Consider the following 21,140-nt stretch of genomic DNA (forward strand, 5'->3'; position numbering starts at 1 on the left):
ATGCCTACACGAGAGGGGGAGTGTTAAGGATTTGTCTTACATATATTAATGAGTACAAAGATCTTACGTTTATTAGTTGGTAAAAGAAGTTTCCTAAGTGGCTAGTCATCAAAGTTGAATGTTTATGACATTTATACACCACTTAGAGATTGTTGGAAAAAAATTGGAGTAAAAGTCTGTATGTAATATTTTACTACAAGTACTTTATTTCAGCTTTTGTTTTAACCCTTTTTTACTATAGCTATTTTTGTTAATATAATTTTTTGGAACAATCATAAAAGAATGGAGGGGGCGTGCACTATAGTGTGCTCTAGCTCTATTTTCTCTCTTGTTCTTCATCTCTTCTTATCTCCTCGTCTCGCCATGTTCATCTCCCTTTCAATCTAAATTCTCTTCTCTTCTCTCTTCTTCTACTCCATACATAAAGAAAAGTTATATTAAGGTTGTCACGACATGAATCTTAGAATTTTACAAGGGGTAACATAAACAACACCTAGGTTTGCTAAGAAACTCTTCTATTTTTTTATCTCTATATAGGCAAGCCAGATTTGGTATAAAAAAATGATTTTTTTTCTTCTTTTGCGTTACTTCCATTCCTACATATTTTCTATGCTAGGTTATTGGAGTTGGAAACTATATTCCTTTTTCATATCTCTTTCATGAGCCAAAAATATTTTTTTATGAAAACAGATAAATTGGTTTGTGTTGAACCTAGATGCCAAGTAGGACTACGAGTGTACAAATTAGAGGCACAATCACAAGGTATTGTTAAGAAGACGGTGAGAGAGGAGAAAACGGATCGGTGGGAGTGGCAATACCTAGGGGTGGCACCAAGCCAAATCGGTTCGCAAACAATCAAACTCAGCTAAAAAAAAGCTCAGCTCAATTCAATGTTTACTTGAGATCAACTCGAACTCAAATTTGAAATAAGGTTCGTTAAGTATAATATGCCAAACTCGAGATTTTCCAAACTTGACTTGTTAACTCATGAGTCGACTCGTTAACATATATTTTTTTTATGAAAATACCTTTTACTCTAATTGCTCTCATCAATCCCCTCTTTAATTGGTTGATAGTTGTTCTTATTTACCTCAAACTTAAAAAAATGATCGATCATTCAACCCTTTTGGGTCCCTCAACATCTAATGTTGTTGTTTGTCAATGAAATAAATACTATTGATGGTGGTATTTGTTATTTCTTTTAGGTCTATTAAGTTGTTTATTATATATTAGTATACTCCATTGCAAAGTCTTAGACTACCCTTGTGATACCTTGCAATTTAATGATACCAAGGTCATTATAATATTTTTTTATTTTTTTATATAATTTTTTTATTTTTGAAGTTTAAAATATAGGTTAGACTTCGAACGAGGCTCGAACTTGGGGTTCAAACTTGGTTATTTTTGGACTCTAGGTTCAATTTAAATTTTAGGTTTAACTTTAAACTCAAGTTCAAAGTATTCGGATTAAGCTAAACTCCGATATGGAGCTTCGCTCGGCTTGATGCCACCCCCCCACAGCCACGCTTAAATTTTAGGTTCAAGTTTAAACACAAGTTCTAAGTATTGGGATCAAGCTAAAGCCCGGTATAGAGCGAAGAGCTTCGCTCGGCTTGATGCCACCCCCAGTAGCCGCGCTCATCATCGTTTGTATTCACTCCACGCATACAGTTACGGTACGAGGAGAATCTCTAAATACTGGTTTGGTTCGTGAAAATTGTCCAATCGTAGTGAAAGAGACCCAAATCCCCTTGGTAAAGGGCCTCGCTCTTTCCATTATCGGGTCTCGCGGCGTTTTTGTTCCATTTGCTTTGTTTTTAGAATTTGGTGATTTCTTCCGAGTAGAGTCGTCGAGGAAGACAGCGGATACAAGAATGCAGCGACCGCGGCCGATGGTCTCTCAGACGCCCCCTTTATTTCCTGCCAGCAATATCACAAATGAGCAGATACAAAGTGTACGTCTTGCGGCTTTTTCAGTAAAAAAATAATTTCCTTTGGGGTTTTGGTTGATACATCCTTCTGTTGTTAAGTTTTTTTGGTTATTGTTGTTCTCCCTTTTTATCTTGTAAAACTTTGTTATTGGTTTTGACGCTCGTTCCATATCGTTTCTTGAAGGATATCTGCTAATGGACATTTGATTGTTTCCGCTTGCTTAAGAATCTTAATTGTTTGGTGTTGATACAGTTCCTGGATGAGAACAAGAAGCTGCTTCTCGCAATCCTGGATAACCAAAACCTTGGAAAGCTGGCTGAATGCGCTCAGTAAGTAAATTCTCTACGAAGCATTCCTTTTAATGTGTGACTACATTAAGAAATGGCCTATTGATCCATAAAGACGTTATTCGGTGTCAGTTTTCATCTTTATATACATTAAATATTTGACGAATGGAACTGCCAAATATGCCAACCCTTTATTACCTTGTTGATTTTCTCCAGTCTGCATGTCGAGTCATCCTCGAAGACCTTATTCTTCTACCAAGTTTTTGAAATAGTAGTTCCTGTCATGTTGGTTCATGCATGGAAAAAATCTAATGTTCCTTTCACATTATATCATACAGCTTGGTTGGGGATTCTTTTAATATATCAAGTTTTAAAGGCCTTCTTTTTGGCGAAAGGTTTCTTGTCCTGTCCCCCCCCCCCCCCCCCCCCCCCCCCTCTGGCCTCTCTCATGCACACACACATATACATATTTATGCACAGTCACAAAAAAAGAGAGGTGCATGCACATTTCTGCTCTTGGCTGTAGAATAGCAGATTATACCCTGTGACATTCATAACTATATGTCTTTCAGTTCTATCTAGTTGCTCTCATGACATGGTGAAAGGATTTTGTGGAAAAGGTTGACATTCACTTCTTATCATATGGGAATAAGTGACACATTAAGCGCCTCGTTGCGTTTTTCTGAACCACAGAAATACTGCTTTTCGTTCTTTCTTGTATAATATGTGGCTGGCAGCTTATTTAACTAATGAACTTAAATCCACTGTTTTAAAATGCCTGAAACTGTCAGGGTGACTGACCTTCAAGGTGCTTGATGTGAGGTTCACCTATGGTGCCAATACTCACTCACTCACACACACACACACACACATGAGTACACCCCACAACCACACCCGTACCTTCACTTACATGAAAATACACATTCATATGCATACACGTAAACACACACATGACCCACAAAAAACAAGAAAGAAGAAAATTACTGGAAACTTTGCCTCTTCATTTGTTACTAGTCTTAAAATCCTTTTCAATTATTAAAGATCCCCTGAATAAGACATACGTTTAGTTGAAGTGTAATAGATAGCAAATAACTTTCCTTTCCTTTCTTTTCTTCTTTCTTTTTGTTTTTGTAGTCTTTTACACATTGAGATATATGCAGGATACATGTGAGTCCACAATTTACTCATACTCACGGATTTTCTGTAGTACCTTGGATAGTCTCTCACTGCTTTATGTGGGGTTGCCTCAGCTATAGGATCTTGTTAATGTAATTAAATAATTTTTGCTTTACGTTTTACTCATGGTGTGGCATCAGCAATGGTCTTTAACTCCACAATGAAACTATTTTTTTTTAGTTACATATTCTCATGTGGAGTTGCCTCATCAGCAATGTGCTTTAGTTTCACCAATGAAATGTATCTTGTTTGCTTACATCTCCTCACGTGGAGTTGTCTCAACCATGAGCTTTGATTATTCTAATTAGATCAGTTTTTCTTGTTGATATTGAAATGAAAATTCAATTTTTTAATGCAACGTTGTTTAGAAATTGACTAATTCATTAGTCCTTTTTAACTTATTCAGTTCTTCCTAATGCAAATTGAGATATGTGCCTTCAGAGTGTCTGGGCCAATTTCCATGTCCCCACCTGCCGTTTTTTCTTGATCATCTTGAAGTTGAGGGTGATCATGAGGTTGCTGTTGGCTGGTTTAAAATTAAATTTGACCCCTCTTTTTGGCTACTGTTCATCTTTGAGGAGTCAAGATCTGACCATAGAACTTTCCCTTCAATGGAACTTCGGCCCTACCAATTATCTTGGTGCTAACTAAGCTAAAGAAGAGGCTGACCACCAACTTCTAGTTGTGATTGAGTTTCCTGCTTTTTTATCTCCAGTTGTAACTAGCTGGCTTGGGCTGCTGGTCGTGCCAGGCTGTTGTTTTCTTTCTCTGTTTCTAATCTTCATTCAAAAACAACAATATGTATGAATCAATAATCTTCTTACTGCTGCGTTATTTCTATATGACAGATGATCTTTACGTATTAATGAATGAGAGGAAGTGCTGCAGCTGTCCCATTGTGAAGCTGCTGGTGATCTGTGAGAGAGAAAAATGTTGAGTATAGTCTCTGTCAGGCTAAAGGAATACTATTGAAAGAACATTTGTCTGATTACATAAAGATTGCAACAATGTTTCCTGTTCCTTTAGAAGCAAACTCTCATCTCAAAAACCAAAATAGACCAGTTGTTTCAGTTTTAAATGGATAAAGGGCGAAGGGGATTGTGCTAAGGGTGCTGCATACATTTGGATCCACCTTGATGGCTTCATATGTAAAATATTGTGTCAAGTATCTATATAGGGTTAACAATGGAAGCAGGTCTCTTAGGATACTTATTACAGCTGTATTAGCTGCCAATTTGGATGAGAAAGGTCCAGTTCGATATTTTGGCCTGATATATCAATAACCATGGACCGCCCAAGTCAAATGCATTCTTAAAAAATGCTCATGTTATGTTGGTGCTGATAGTGGCCAAGATTGGGTATTGTGCCATCTGGGCCTGCCCCACCATATCAAATGCTTGGATACATATGGTTGGTATGGCAAACATGCAATATTTGGATAATTTTGTTAATCATCTTATTAGGACATAATCCAAATAATTCAGATGGACATGTTGCATATCTTTTATCTATTCTGTTCTGTTATTTGCTACTATTGTTAGCTTGCTCTTCTTCAAGTCTTTCCACACTCCTGCTGCTCATGTCAGTTTTGTTATATGCATTTTCACACTAGGCCTATTTGACTGATTGACATATTGCATTTTCACACTAGGCCTATCTCTATGAACATATTTTTGACAACTGACTGAGGTAATTGATTGCAATTTTAGTAAGTTTTTTCAGTCATTATGCTTCTTCATCATATGACTTTGGTCTTCTAATGGATAGAAATGTCAATATATATATGTGCTTTGTTCATTTGATTTTGTCTATAGTATCTCTAAATAAGATAATAAAACTGTAGGTTTGAAATTTCATGTCGTTAGGGAATGGGTTCTAGTGTCCACTTCTATTCAAGTTTTTGCATTTGTGTATTTGCTTGTGTCAGATACTGCTCAAGTTTATGCAATTTTGCTTTGTTTAAAAATAATTTAAATTTATGGTTGACTCTGATGTATGAAGAAGAGAGGTGACATATTTTGGTGAGAAAATAAATAAAAGATGTAATGGATGTGGATATTAATCATTGGTTGTGTCCTTTTGTTAGGAATTAGACGCCCTAATTCTAAACTAACGAGAACAATAATAATAATCGCAGAAGAAAGGAAAAACAAGCACGAAAAAGACAAGATTTATACAGGTTCGCCTCAAGGTGAGATTACGTCCTGTCTTTTGCCATTGTAGTAATTCACTATGAAAATAAAATAGTTTATAAGAGAAATCACACACACTTACAGGTGGTTTTTCTCTAACCTCTCTCGGCCGCAACTGGTGATGCTCCAATGATAATACTTCGGCTGATAAAACCCTAACAATGGTGCTCCCAAATATAAAGAGAATATTAGGGCAACCGGATTATAAGTGTGAAATCTCCAAACTACCCTTAATGAAACAATAGTCAATATATAGTGGATCTGGCGGGAACTCTCCGCCCCTCTTCCAACCCCCACGACGACCTTACCGCAAAGGTCGACCTGCATAGGGTGTTGATTAGGCTCTACAACTTAACACGTTTCTCATAACTGAATAAATGATCACATTTTATCTATGCTCTGTTTATTTTTCTCGTTTGTATGCTAAGGTTCTCTTTAGATTTCTTATTTATGTTTTCCCTCTTTCTTCAATCGAATTCTTGTCATTCTTAAAAAAAAAAAAACAAAAAAAAAGAAGATCTAGGTTTTTTTGTCATAGTATATTAGGTCCACTGTGACCATTCTGTAGTCTCCCTCTCCATCTCTCTTTTGCAAAACATACATAGTCAAAGAGGCACAGTCACTCATACTATGTTAACAACTAAATGAGATTATTCTGATTTTTTGCATGCATCTCCTTATCTTTTGAAGGCCTAGTAATTCCATTACCTTTTTTTATAGATTTGGATTGTTGGATATCTTTGAGATGATTCCATTTCTTTGCTTTCTGAAAAATGAACCATGAAAATTTAGTAGATATTAATGGGAGAACACAATGATGCACTATGTTCAACTTCCTAATGTCAGCATTCATGTGGCGGTTGGGGTGATGATTCTTCAGGTACCAAGCAAAGCTGCAACATAATTTAATGTATCTCGCTGCCATTGCTGATGCTCAACCACAGGCTCCTCCTGTTCATTCTCAGGTTGGTCAGAAAAATTTTGATGGATTTATAAGGCTTGTCATCCATGTGAATATTGCCATAGGTGTTTATATGGTATGCTTGTACATTTGCAGATGCCTTCACCTGTTGCCTTGCAGCAGGGAGGACACTTCATGCAGCATCCACAGGTTGGGCCAGCTCAGCAATCAGTTTTTGCATCAAAAGTACCTGTGCAGTTTAATCCACAACAAATGCAAGAACAACAACAGCTGCATCATCAACATCCTTCAGTCATACAAGCTCACATAGGCATGTGGCCAGGACCCAGCAATGGTGTGCGCGCAATGCACACGGAGGCTACTCTAGGTGGCAGCAGTGCAGGGTTGTCATCAGCGACTGGTTTAGCAGAGTTCACACATGGAGGTGTGACCACTAATTTGTTAGTTGGCAGAGTAAACAAGCATGAAAGTGAGGCAGTTCCAGAGGGTGGTTCTGGCGATGGTGGTCATGGTGGTTCTACTACACCTGGAGGTGTTGATGGAGAACCATCTTACATGAAAGGCTCTGATGAAGGTACTAATTGAGGTGACCATGGTCAGGTGGTTAAAGCGACTGCTGATAGGGTTGTGATGGCACCGACTGATTTGTGTTGGTGAACGAGTCTGTGGTCCCTGTACTGTGAGAGACCTTTAGATATGATGATTGTGCTCTGTTTCATTCTCGTGCGTCACACAAAATGGATTAGAGAAAAGGATGCTTTCTTGCTTCATAATGTTTACTATCCAACTCTTGTATATTTCACTCTCAGAGATAGAAGAACCCGTGTGTGGCGTGTGTGGTATATTTTGTCCTCACAGATGGTTCCTGCACTGAAGGTATCTGATGCATTGCCAAAAGGAAAACACTTAAAAAAGTAGGAGGGGAACCAACCTCCCTCGCCATACTCAGTCTTAACTGAATGACAGGGAAGAGGGTGCTTCTTAATCGAGTTGAATGCCACAGTTTGCCCATTTGAGTACTTGGCTTGAGCTACTGGTTTACTGAAAGAAAAAGAGAAGCATGAAATTGGTTATAAGGAATTATTTCTATTACTTCACTAGTAAAATGATATGTTTAAATATCCCTTATGATCTCCCGAAACTACAGGAATGTTTTTTTTTTTTTTTCAAAAGGCACCTTTTTTGTAAATGTCCCTCATACCTGTCTTCCAATAACTACCTACCTCAGCTCTAGGGGCCTCGTGTGCCAAGGTGTTTCTCCTCCTCAACATGACCTCTTCTTGCAGGAAAGTCGTTGTTGTGTTGCCCATGTTCTATTTGTCCAATTTTGTTGCCTTGAAATACTGCTCAAACTGTCAAAAAGAGTTTTTTTTTCTCCTTTACTTCTTGGGTCCTTCCATAAGACTTTGGCCAGCATTTCTTTCTGTTTGTTTATATAAAGGCGCGTTTATGACTAGCTAGTTTATGTAAAAGTTGTTAGAAATTAGACTCTTTAATGTCAAACTAATGAGAGTAATAATAATAATTGTAAAAGAAAAAAAAACAAATTCGAAAATATAACAATATTTATATAAGTTCGTTTCAAGGTGTGACTATATCTTGTTTTTTGCCACTGTAGTAATCCACTACTACGTCTTGTTTTCTGTCACTGCAATAATCCACTATAAAGAGTGACTATGTCTTGTTTTTGGCCACTGCAGTAATCCATTATAAAGATGAAATAGTTTATAAAAGAAATTGCACATACTTACAGGTGGTTTTTTCTAACATCTCTTGGGGCTACAACTGCTCCTTCTCCAATGATGAAGCTTCGGGTGATTAAACCCTAATAACGGTACCTCTCAAATAGAAAGAAATAATTAGGGTAATTTGATTACAAGTGTAAAATCCTTAAATTATCCTTAATGAAATTGTAACCACTCAGTGTAATGCATTGATTAGGTTCTACAACTTAAAAAATACAAGTTGCAAATTCTACCCTTTTTATGTAAAAATATCTCATTGTTTTGTTGGCAAGAATATAACTGTAACAATGAGTTGATTTGAGAGGTAGAAGCAACAAGAGGAGGCAAAAAGAGAGAGAAATGAGTTGATTTGAGAGGTAGAAGCAATAAGATAAGAGGGCAACAAGAGGAGGCAAAAAGAGAGAGAAGGGAAGATTAATTTAAACCAATGATGTTAGAAGCGCATCTAAGCTAGGAAAAACTATTGGAGAATGGAAACAGAGATGCAGGCTTGAGTGTTGGCAATAGGATATGAAGTGGATATTCACAAGACGGAGCCAATTTTTCTATGCTAGGTTTTTGGAGTTGGAAAATATATTCTTTTTTCATAACTCTCTCATGTTTCTTTCACGAGCCAAAAATATTTTTTTATGAAAACAGATAAATTGGTTTGTGTCGAACCTAGATGCCAAGTAGGATTACGAGTGTACAAGTTGGAGGTACGATCACAAGGTACTATTAAGAAGGTGAGAGAGGAGAAAACAGATCGGTGGGAGTGGCCGCTACTAGGGGTGGCACCAAGCCAAACCGACTCGCAAACTGTCGAGATGGGCTAGAAAAAAGCTCTACTCAGTTTAGTTTTTACTTGAGCTCGACTCGAACTCAAACTTGAAATAAAGTTCATTAAGTATAACAAGCAAAACTCGAGATTTTCCAAGCTTGACTTATTAACTCGTGAGTCGTTAACATAAATTTTTTAATGAAACACTCTTTACTCTAATTGCTCTTATCAATCCCCTCTTTAGTTGGTTGATAGTTGTTATTTATTTACCTTAAACTTAAAAAAATTATTGATCATTCAATCCTTTTGGGTCCCTCAACATCTAATGTTGTTGTTTGTCAATAAAATAAATACTATTGATGGAAGTATTTGCTATTTCTTTTAGGTTTATTAAGTTATTTATTATATATTAGTATGCTCCATTGCAAAGTCTTAGACTCTTCTTGTGATACTTTGCAATTCAATGGTACCAAGGTCATCACAATATTTATTTATATTATTTATTTATTTTTTAAGTTTAAAATATAGGTTAGAGTTCGAATGGGACTCGAGCTCGGGGCTCAAAGTTGGTTTTTTTTGGCTCGAGTTCAATTTAAATTTTAGGTTCAAGTTTAAACTCAAGTTCAAAGTATTCGGATCAAGTTAAACCCCGATATGGAGCTTCACTCAGCTTGATGCCACCCCGAATGGAGCTTAGCTCGGCTTGATGCCACCCTGAGCAACTGCGCTTAAATTTTAGGTTAAGTTTAAACTCAAGTTCAAAGTATTTGGATCAAGCTAAACCCTGATATGGAGTTTGGCTCGGCTTGATGCCACCCCGATACGAGCTTCGCTCGGCTTGATACCACCCCAAGTAGCCGCGCTTAAATTTTAGGTTAAGTTTAAACTCAAGTTTAAAGTATTCGGATCAAGGTAAACCCAGATCATGCCACCCCAAGCAGCCGCGCTCATCATCGTTTGTATTCACGCCACGCTCATAAAGTTACGGTACGAGGAGAATCTCTAAATACAGGTTTGGTTCGTGAAAATTGTCCAATCGTAGCGAAAGAAATCAAAATCCCCTTGGTAAAGGGCCTCGCCCTTCCCTCCCACCCAAAACGCCGCCTCCGCTTCGGTATTCTTTCCATTATCGGGTCTCGCGGCGTTTTTGTTCCATTTGCTTTGTTTTTTGAATTTGGTGATTTCTTCTGAGTAGAGTCGTCAAGGAAGACAGCGGATACAAGAATGCAGCAACCGCGGCCGATGGTCTCTCAGATGCCCTCTTTATTTCCTGCCAGCAATATCACAACTGAGCAGATACAAAGTGTATGTCTTGCGGCCTTTTCAGTAAAAAATAATTTCCTTTAGGGTTTTGGCGGAACTCTAGTACATCCTTTTGTTGTTAAGTTATTGTGGTTATTGTTGTTCTCCCTTTTTATCTTGTAAAACTTTGTTATTGGTTTTGACGCTCGTTCCATATAGTTCCTTGAAGGATATCTGCTAATGGACATTTGGTTGTTTTCGCTTGCTTAAGAATCTTAATTGTTTGGTGTTGATACAGTTCCTGGATGAGAATAAGAAGCTGATTCTCGCAATCCTGGATAATCAAAACCTTGGGAAGCTGACTGAATGCGCTCAGTAAGTAAATTCTCTACGAAGCATTCCTTTTAATGTGTGACTACATTAGGAAATAGGCTATTGATCCATAAAGACGTTATTCGGCATCAGTTTTCATCCTTAGATACATTAAATATTTGACGAATGGAACTGCCAAATATGCCAACCCTTTATTACCTTGTTGATTTTCTCCAGTCTGCATGTCGAGTCATCCTCGAAGTCCTTATTCTTCTACCAAGTCTTTGAAATAGCAGTTCCTGTCATGTTGGCTCATGCATGGAAAAAATCTAATGTTCCTTTCACATTATATCATACAGTTTGGTTGGGGATTCTTTTTATATATCAAGTCTTAAAGGCCTTCTTTTTGGTGAAAGGTTTCTTGTCCTGTCCACCCTCCCTCTGTCTCTGTCTCTGTCTCTGTCTCTCTCTCTCATGCGCACACACATATACATATTTATGCACACTCACAAAAAAAGACAGGTGCATGCATATTTCTGCTCTTGGCTGTAGAATAGCAGATTATATCCTGTGATTTTCGTAACTATATGTCTTTTAGTTGTATCTAGTTACTATCATGACATGGTGAAATGATTTTATGGACAAGGTTGACATTCACTTCGTATTTTATGGGAAATTAAGCACCTCATTGCTTTTTCTGAACCACAGAAATACTTTTTTTCGTTCTTTCTCGTATAATATGTGGCTGACAGCTTATTTAACTAATGAACTTAAATCCACTGTTTCAAAATGCCCGAAACTGTCAGGGTGACTGACCTTCAAGGTGCTTGATATGAGGTTCACCTATTGTGCCAATACTCACTCACTTACACACACATGCATACACCCCACAACCACACTTGTACCTTCATTTACATGAAAATACACATGAACACACACATGAACCACAAAAAACAAGAGAGAAAAAAATTACTGGAAACTGTGCCTCTTCATTTGTTACTAGTCTTAAAATCCTTTTTAATTATTAAAGATCACCTGAACAAGACATTCATTTAGTTGAAGTGTAATAGATAGCAAATAACTTTTCTTTCCTTTTTTTTTTTGTTCTTTCTTTTTGTTTTTGTAGTCTTTTACACATTGAGATATATGCAGGATACATGTGAGTCTACAATTTACTCACACTCACGGACTTTCCCTAGTACCTTGGATAGTCTCTCACTGCTTTATGTGGGGTTGCCTCAGCTATTGGATCTTGTTAACGTTAAATAATTTTTGCATTACGTTTTACTCATGTGGTGTGGCATCAGCAATGGGCTATAATTCTACAATGAAACTATTTTGTTTAGTTACATATTCTCATGTGGAGTTGACTCATCAGCAATGTGCTTTAGTTTCACTAATGAAATGTATTTTGTTTGCTTACATCTCCTCACGTGGAGTTGTCTCAACCGTGAGCTTTGATTATCCTAATTAGATCAGTTTTTCTTGTTGATATTGAAATGAAAATTCAAAATTTTAACGCAATGTTGTTTAGAAATTGAGTAATTCATTAGTCCTTTTTAACTCATTCAGTTCTTCCTAATGCAAATTGAGATATGTGCCTTCTGAGTGTCTGGGCCAATTTTCATGTCCCCACCTGCTGTTGTTTCTTGGTCATCTTGAAGTTGAGGGTGATCATGAGGTTGCTGTTGGCTGGTTTAAAATTAAATTTGACCCCTCTTTTTGGCTACTGTTCATCTTTAAGGAGTCAAGATCTGACTACAGAACTTTCCCTTCAATGGAACTTCGGCCCCACCAATTATGTTGGTGCTAACTAAGCTAAGAAGAGGCTGACCACCAACTTCTAGTTGTGATTGAGTTTCCTGCTTTTTATCTCAAGTTGTAACTAGCTGGCTTGGGCTGCTGGTTGTGCCAGGCTGTTGTGTTCTTTCTCTGTTTTCTAATCTTCATTCAAAAACAACAATATGTATGAATCAATAATCTTCTTACTGCTGCGTTATTTCTATATGACAGATGATCTTTACGTATTAATGAATGAGAGGAAGTGCTGCAGCTGTCCCATTGTGAAGCTGCTGGTGATCTGTGAGAGAGAAAAATGTTGAGTATAGTCTCTGTCAGGCTAAAGGAATACTATTGAAAGAACAATTGTCTGATTACATAAAGATTGCAACAATGTTTCCTGTTCCTTTAGAAGCAACCTCTCATCTCATAAACCAAGATAGACCAGTTGTTTCAGTTTCAAATGGATAAAGGGCAAAGGGAATTGTGCTAAGGGTGCTGCATACATTTGAATCCACCTTGATGGCTTCATATGTAAAATATTGTGTCAAGTATCTATATAGGGTTAACAATGGAAGCAGGTTTCTTAGGATACTTATTACAGCTGTATTAGCTGCCAATTTGGATGAGAAAGGTCCAGTTCGATATTTTTGGCCTGATATATAAATAACCATGGCCCGCCCAAGTCAAACACATTCTTGAAAATTGTTCATGTCATGTCGGTGCTGATAATGGCCAAGATTGGGTATTGTGCCATCTGGGCTAGCCCCATCATATCAAATTCTTGGATACATATGGTTGGTATGGCAAACATGCAATATTTGGATAATTTTGTTAATCATCTTATTAGGACATAATCCAAATAATTCAGATGGACATGTTGCATATCTTGTATCCTTTCTGTTCTGTTATTTGCTACTATTGTTAGCTTGCTCTTCTTCAAGTCTTTCCACACTCCTTCCGCTCATGTCAGTTTTGTTACATGCATTTTCACACTAGGCCTATTTGACTGATTGACATCCAAAATGTCCTTATGATTGTTGTGCTATTTGGCCTCTACTGAACATGCTAATATTAAATTAAGTACTCCTCTATTACTATTTAAAAATTTCTATTTCTTCCTATTTATGTCGATTTTACCAAAAAATTAGATCCCAACTTCTACTATTGGCATTTTCTGCTGGACCCTTTTATGACCGGACTTGGATGAGAACCTTGATATGTGGATGGCCAGCCTGGTTAGTAGCTCAAGTGATTGGTCATTCATTTTACAACATCGTTGGGATGCGTTTGGTTCAATGGTAGGATTAGTTGGTCAGTAAAAATTTAGATGACTTTTTCAGTTGATCATGGTGATTATAAAATGGAATGTTGCATAAATCAGGATTTGTAAATCTCCAATATATTGGAGCTCCCAAATAAAAAAAAGGTGCATGATGGAGAGTATAGTTATTTTTTCACTGTTTCTATGCAGTAAATATTTATTTTTAAAGGAAAGAATTTGTTTATGATGGCAAAGGGGGCATCTATATTTTATGTTCATCGAACAAAGATAACTTGTAATCATGAAATCACAATGGAAAAAGAACTTCATTGATAGTTTATCCTTTGAGTGATGCTTTGTCATTATGTGCCTAAGAAACTGCTTTTGAAGAGATTGAATTGATGTTACCTAAAACCTGTAACCGAGGTGTTCTCTGCGATGCATTAATTGAAATGATGTAACCTAAAACTGTTACTGAGGTCTTTTCTTGCAGGAATTGAAATGATGTTACCTAAAACCTGCAACTGAGGTTTCTTTCAAAATTTAAACTTTTTTTGGATGTGGCAATCTTCTTAGCATGTTTTTATGTAGTTCAAATCAAATTAAGTGGAGAGAATTAGTTGCTACGTAAGAGAACTTATTAAGTTTCAGCTTTTTAGATAATATTTATCTTTTCTGTGATTGGTTCTTGGAGTTGGTGTAAATGCATTTCTCTTATTATCTCATCTTGCTATAAGGGTTTCATGTTGGTTTAGTAATTTTGCCTGAATGCACCATTCTACCATTTTACTATTCAATTATTAACAGATCGGAACAAAAATTCTTGCATATGTAAGGATTTTGCCAATTTATCTTGTTACCTGTTTTCAATTCATTTAAACAGAATGGAAGTGGGTAAGAGTTGTATCTACCCATTGACCTAAATAATGCATTGGAGAGGAGTTGGATATTGTGTTTTCATCCTGTCCTACATAAACAGCCAAATGATGAGAGCTAAACTGATCACCGTGTAGTCTGGGTGATGGTCCAAAACTGGAATGCGGAACAAAAATTCTTGCATATGTAAGGATTTTGCCAATTTATCTTGTTACCTGTTTTCAATTCATTTAAACAGAATGGAAGTGGGTAAGAGTTGTATCTCTACCCATTTACCCAAATAATGCATAGGAGAGGGGTTGGATATTTCGATTTCATCCTGTCCTACATAAACAGCCAAATGATGAAAGCTAAACTGGTCACCGTTTTGTGTGGGTGATGGTCCAAACTGGAATGCATTGGAAGCCCAACTGGAAGCTATGATGGATGCAAGGCAAGTCAAATGAACACATAATCTGAAGCAAGATACTTGGATGGGTAGGCTTGGTAAGCAGAATAACTGGAAAACGAGTTTAACATCAACAGATAGATTGGTTGAAGAACCAATACATGCAGCAACACTGTGGGATCCATTAAAGGCTTCTTCTGGAGAAGTTTGTCTTGCTTTACTCTTGGCTTAAGTGTTTATTGCTTTTGCATATGCGTATTGGGTGGGGGTTGGAACTGTTTCCGTATGAGGAGGATTATTATGCAAGAGAAAATGAGATCTTTGGTTTCTATTTATCATGATGGAGGCTGACAAAAAAGAGATTTTCGTTGTTTGTGGATCACTTAGATAAATGCAGTAACTTGCAATGGTAGGGTATCCTATAGTTATAGTCGATTACTACAGGGTCTGCACACATTAGCCAGTTCTTTAAATGGAAATAGATTGCCCCTCACTCAATACAATTAAAGGGCGAAGAAACAGATATGGATGAAAGGATATGGGAAAGGAACAAAACTTACTCTTTCTGTTTACGTCCCTTTTTTAGTTCCCCTCTTTGTATCTTTGAAACTTTTAGTTAATAATGAGGTGCTGGGAAGGAGGCTGACTTTCTCTCTCTCTCTCTCTTTCTCTCTTTTTCACCATCTATTACCTTTTTTATTAAAAAAGAAAAAGTTTATGCTGGATAACTTTTTGGCACTTATTGGTGTAGGTTACTGGAGGTTTAAAGTTTAAAGAAAATAATGTCTACCTGATACCTGCATATTCTCTTATACTATAGGCCAAAAATCCTTGCAGAATCATCTGGGAATCTGTCATCCTCTTGCAAGAATGAAGGACGATTTACTGTTCAGTTAAGGTTTCTAACACAAGTATTGGTCTTATAACATTCTCTTCTCAGGTTGCCTTGTTAGTGACTTAAAGGGCATCATGTGTAGGAGGAACTGGAATTTATGGTATTCATCAAGAAGGTATTGGTGTTGAGAGGAGACATGGAAAACCTACTTGTCACTTAAGTTGGTATCTTTCCTTTTAGGGACCATCTAAATTTTTCCTTGTATCTGCCTTTTTGAGGTCGAAGGTCTAGAATGTAGTCAAAATATCCTTGCAAAAAATATGTGAAGTTGGAGAAAGATAGCATTCATAAGAAATACTCCGAATGATTGAGCTGTCACCTGCTGGTTAATGTGATGCAAAGGGTCGAAACATATTAGAGATTATAGTGAAATGTAGAATAGTTGATTTGTCAAATGCAATTCTCATGAAGCATCCACGAAAATTTATAATTTTTTCATCATTATTTAAAAAATATTGTTTACTTAAGGGTGGTATTTGGGACTTCAGCTTTAAATGGTGGTTATGGAAGTGATTTTCTCTATTTGAACTCTATTGGTATCTGTAAAAATGAAGATTTGGGTAAAGGAAGAGGAGAAAGTTAAGAGAAAAAGAGAAAGAAAAGAGAAACTTTGCTGAATTGCTGTTTTCTCAACTCATTTTCATCCGTAGTAAACGGATGATATACATTAATCTCCTGCCATATGCCAATAAATGTACTGTAGTATTTTGTAACAGTTCTATTTTATCTTTTCTCTTTTTAGTTCGAAAAAGATTCTGTATACAGCTCATAAATCCGAGAGGGATTACTTTCCTGTGCATATAAAGATTCTGAGGACAACCACATAGTCTTCACTGTGTCACAATTCATCACTTGATTTCTTAGTGTAAAGTCAATACTGTTGACAATCTAGGTCATAACCTGATTGTCCTCGGCCTCCCAATTATCATCTGGAGGCACTGGAGGGTCATCTCTAATAAACTTCAACTTCTTTCTACCCTTCAAATACATCTTGATAGACTTAGCCCAATTAAGATAATTAGGCCCTGTCAAATTCTTAGATGTAATCATGATGATATCTTTTCCATCAAATCCAGAATTTTCTCTGGAGGGAGTGTAAGCTTCTCCTATCTCAGCCTTAATAATTGTAATAATCACCAAATTAACCAATCAAAACTTCTAGACAATTTCCAAATTTATCACCAAGGTGGGCCCCACTCACAAAATTAGGGTAAGACACAAAATCAGGATATGCGCACCTCAATAGGTCAATAACCAGCAATTTGAACCAATCTCAACCACATGCAAAATATTTGATAATTAGGATTTAAGCAATTGGATGATGTCATAGGCACCGGTCACTAGGTTGGGTGATGCAGATCCCAAGAAACCCACATAGAGACCCAATTAGGGCATTTAAAAGCATAGAGAATCCTTCAATGATTCATAGAAACTAGTAACCCTAAGGCAGAGAAAAAGGGAAAAAAACCTTAATTTTGATGAACCAATATCAAAAAATTTGTAGAACGCTTCCTTCCAGGAAGTTGCCCTCTTCAAAATTGATGAAATCTGCTGTAGAATGCTCCGCCAGCAATGAGCTAATGCTCTGATACCATGTAAAAATGAAGATCTGGGAGAAGGAAGAGGAAAAAATTGAGAGGAAAGGAGAAAGAACAGAGAAACTTTTCTGAAGAGCCAAGAGAGGCTCACGACCCCCCTCATCTTCTGAAATAACTGTTTTGGGGTAATATTACAGAAATGCCCCTATTCATTTAATAAATCTTATTCTCCGTATATCTCCCTAATTATATACTTTATATACATGAAAATTTAGCCACTGACATAACTTAACATGCAGAATAAGATTACACAAAGAAATTCAACCACAGAGGTGGTGAAATGACCAAAATACCCCTACAGGGTAAAATGACCAAAATACTCCTGGATGTATTTTCTATCCGTATCAAAGACATGGAGACATGTTTTGGGTGTTAGAAAAGAGGCTGGGAGTTTTGAATGATGTAGGAGATGATAAATATGCTCAAAAGAGTAATGCAAGTATAAATTTTGATTTGTACTAGATTCTATTGTGAGTTCCAGAAAACAGTGAAATATGGTCATAGAGCGCATTCTGATGTAAACTGAATGTGTGAAATTTTGCATTCCTCTAGCTGTCTTTGTGAAACTTATGTTGGCTATGCAGTTCATGTAGATGTAAACTTATGAGCCTAAATGAGAGCATATTATTCTTAGATCTGTGTGTGATTGCAAAGTGCATTTAAGATGTTTGTACTGTTCCTCTATCTAGTGGTGTTGTGCTAGCACCAGGATGGTGAGACGTCTGTGTCCGCTGAAGTCATGAAGCAAAGCTAAGATCCCAAGTATTATGTCATTTGCTGCGTTGTCCTGTGTTCAGAATAACCTTGAACGATTCTGTTTGAATTGATTTTGTTGTTATAAATAGGATCCATTGTTTCTGATGTTGTCTTTCAGAATATTTACTACACATCTGCAGCTATCTCTATGAACATATTTTTGACAACTGACTGAGGTAATCGATTGCAATTTTAGTAAATTTTTTCGGTCATGATGCTTCTTCATCATATGAGTTAACCGGTCTTCTAATGGATAGAAATGTCAATTGATATATGTACCTTGTTCATTGGATTTGGTCTATAGTACCTCTAAATAAGATAATAAAACTGTAGGTTTGAAATTTCATGTCATTAGGGAATAGGTTCTAGTGTTCTCTTCTATTCAAGTTTTTGCATTTGTGTATTTGCTTGTGTCAGATACTGCTCAAGTTTTTGCAATTTTGCTTTGTTTAAAAATAATTTAAATTTATGGTTGACTCTGATGTATGAAGAAAAGAGGTGACATATTTTGGTGAGAAAATAAATAAAAGATGTAATGGATGTGGATGTTAATCAATGGCTGCGTCGTTTTGTTAGGTATTAGACGCCCTAATTCCAAACTAACAAGAACAACAATGATAATCACGGAAGAAAGGAAAAACAAGCACGAAAAAAGACAAGATTTATACAGGTTTGCCTCAAGGTGAGACTACATCTTGTCTTCTACCGCTGCAGTAATTTACTATGAAGATGAAATAGTTTATAAGAGAAATCGCATACACTTACATGTGGTTTTTCTCTAACTTCTCTCGGCCGCAATAGGTGATGCTCCGATGATAATTCTTTGGGTGACAAAACCCTAACAACGGTGCCCCCCAAATATAAAGAGTATATTAGGGCAACCGATTACAAGTGTGAAATCCCCAAACTACCCTTCATGAAATAGCAGTCAATATATAGTGAATCTGGCGGGGGCTCCTCTCCCCTCTTCCAACTCCCACAACAACCTTACTGCGAAGGTTGACCCGCGTAGGGTGTTGATTAGGCTTTACAACTTAACACGTTTCTCATAACTGAATAAATGATCACATTTTCTCTATGCTCTTTTTATTTTTCTCGTTTGTATGCTAAGATTTTCTTTAGCTTTCTTGTTTATGTTTTCCCTCTTTCTTCAATCAAATTCTTGTCATTCTTAAAAAAAAAAAAGAAGATCAAGGTTATTTTGTCTTAGTATATTCGGTCCACTGTGACTATTCTGTAGTCTCTCTCTCTCCCTCTTTTTTCAAACATACTCAAAGAGGCACAGTCACTCATACTATGTTAACAACTAAATGAGATTATTCTGATTTTTAGCATGCATCTCCTTATCTTTTGAAGGCCTAGTAATTCCATTACCTTTTTTTATAGATTTGGATTGTTGGATATCTTTAAGATGCTTCCATTTCTTTGCTTTCTGAAAAATGAACCATGAAAATTTGGTAGATATTAATGGGAGAACACAATGATGCACTGTGTTCAACTTCCTAATGTCAGTATTCATGTGGCGGTTGGGTTGATGATTCTTCAGGTACCAAGCAAAGCTGCAACATAATTTAATGTATCTTGCTGCCATTGCTGATGCTCAACCACAGGTTCCTCCTGTTCATTCTCAGGTAGGTCTGACAAATTTTGATGGGTTTATATGGCTTGTCATCCCTGTGAATATTGCCATAGGTGTTTATATGGTATGCTTGTACATTTGCAGATGCCTCCACCTGTTGCCTTGCAGCAGGGAGGACACTTCATGCAGCATCCACAGGTTGGGCCAGCTCAGCAATCAGTTTTTGCATCAAAAATACCAATGCAGTTTAATCCACAACAAATGCAAGAACAACAACAGCTGCATCATCAACATCCTTCAGTCATACAAGCTCACATAGGCATGCGGCCAGGACCCAGCAATGGTGTGCATGCAATGCACACGGAGGCTACTTTAGGTGGCAGCAGTGCAGGGTTGTCATCAGCGACGGGTTTAGCAGAGTTCACACATGGAGGTGTGACCACTAATTCGTTAGATGGCAGAGTAAACAAGCATGAAAGTGGGGCAGTTCCAGAGGGTGGTTCTGGTGATGGTGGTCATGGTGGTTCTGCTACACCTGGAGGTGTTGATGGAGAACCATCTTACATGAAAGGCTCTGATGAAGGTACTAATTGAGGTGACCATGGTCAGGTGGTTAAAGCGACTGCTGATAGGGTTGTGATGGTACTGACTGATTTGTGTTGGTGAACGAGTCTGTGGTCCCTGTACTGTGAGAGACCTTTAGATATGATGATTGTGCTCTGTTTCATTCTCGTGCGTCACACAAAATGGATTAGAGAAAAGGATGCTTTCTTGCTTCATAATGTTTACTATCCTACTCTTGTATATTTCACTCTCAGAGATAGGAGAACCCGTGGGTGACCTGTGGCTTGTGTGGTATATTTTGTCCTCACAGATGGTTCCTGCACTGAAGGCATCTGATGCATTGCCAAAAGGAAAACACTTAAAAAAGTAGGAGGGGAACCAACCTCCCTCGCCATACTCAGTCTTAACTGAATAACAGGGAAGAGGGTGCTTCTTAATCGAGTTGAATGCCACAGTTTGCCCATTTGAGTACTTGGCTTGAGCTACTGGTTTACTGAAGGAAAAAGAGAAGCATGAAATTGGTTATAAGGAATTATTTCTATTACTTCACTAGTAAAATGATATGTTTAAATATCCCTTATGATCTCCCGAAACTACAGGAATTTTTTTTTTTTCAAAAGACACCTATTCTGAAAATGTCCCTCATACCTGTCTTCCAATCGTTTGCCAAGGTGTTCCTCCTCCTCAACATGATATTGTTGCCTTGAAATGCTGCTCAAACTGTCAAAAAGAGTGTTGTATTTTTCTCTCCTTCCATCCATAAGACTTTGGTAGGATATGCTCATTCATCATTGAAGATCTCATGCTTTTCTTTTGTTCATACAAAGGCACGTTTATGACTAGCTAATTTATGTAAAAGTTGTTAAGAATTAG

General features: G+C 37.1%; 2 protein-coding genes across 2 annotated transcripts; both read left to right on the forward strand.

Moving 5' to 3' along the window:
* The first annotated feature begins 1,724 nt into the window (after positions 1 to 1,724).
* On the forward strand, positions 1,725 to 7,364 carry LOC137934709 (GRF1-interacting factor 2-like). Its single transcript, XM_068779211.1, has 4 exons — positions 1,725 to 1,955; positions 2,185 to 2,261; positions 6,468 to 6,552; positions 6,645 to 7,364. The coding sequence occupies exons 1-4, from the start codon at positions 1,875 to 1,877 to the stop codon at positions 7,092 to 7,094; spliced, it is 693 nt and encodes a 230-aa protein (XP_068635312.1). The 5' UTR covers positions 1,725 to 1,874; the 3' UTR covers positions 7,095 to 7,364.
* A 2,593-nt stretch (positions 7,365 to 9,957) lies between these two features.
* Positions 9,958 to 20,507, forward strand: LOC137934099 (GRF1-interacting factor 2-like). Its single transcript, XM_068778327.1, has 4 exons — positions 9,958 to 10,319; positions 10,555 to 10,631; positions 19,671 to 19,755; positions 19,848 to 20,507. The coding sequence occupies exons 1-4, from the start codon at positions 10,239 to 10,241 to the stop codon at positions 20,295 to 20,297; spliced, it is 693 nt and encodes a 230-aa protein (XP_068634428.1). The 5' UTR covers positions 9,958 to 10,238; the 3' UTR covers positions 20,298 to 20,507.
* The last annotated feature ends 633 nt before the right edge of the window (positions 20,508 to 21,140 follow it).

Source organism: Aristolochia californica, unplaced genomic scaffold (assembly GCF_029961685.1).
Source record: "Aristolochia californica isolate CCGP_79_NKW_82.1479 unplaced genomic scaffold, dmAriCali1.0.hap1 SCAF_6, whole genome shotgun sequence".
Taxonomy (NCBI): Eukaryota; Viridiplantae; Streptophyta; class Magnoliopsida; order Piperales; family Aristolochiaceae; genus Aristolochia; species Aristolochia californica.

Coding starts and splice junctions, on each gene's coding strand:
- LOC137934099 (XM_068778327.1), top strand. CDS start 10,239: ATGCAGCAACCGCGGCCGATGGTCTCTCAGATGCCCTCTTTATTTCCT. Junction 10,632..19,670: donor AAGCTGACTGAATGCGCTCA/GTAAGTAAATTC, acceptor ATGATTCTTCAG/GTACCAAGCAAAGCTGCAAC. Junction 19,756..19,847: donor TTCCTCCTGTTCATTCTCAG/GTAGGTCTGACA, acceptor GTACATTTGCAG/ATGCCTCCACCTGTTGCCTT.
- LOC137934709 (XM_068779211.1), top strand. CDS start 1,875: ATGCAGCGACCGCGGCCGATGGTCTCTCAGACGCCCCCTTTATTTCCT. Junction 1,956..2,184: donor CAAATGAGCAGATACAAAGT/GTACGTCTTGCG, acceptor GTGTTGATACAG/TTCCTGGATGAGAACAAGAA. Junction 2,262..6,467: donor AAGCTGGCTGAATGCGCTCA/GTAAGTAAATTC, acceptor ATGATTCTTCAG/GTACCAAGCAAAGCTGCAAC.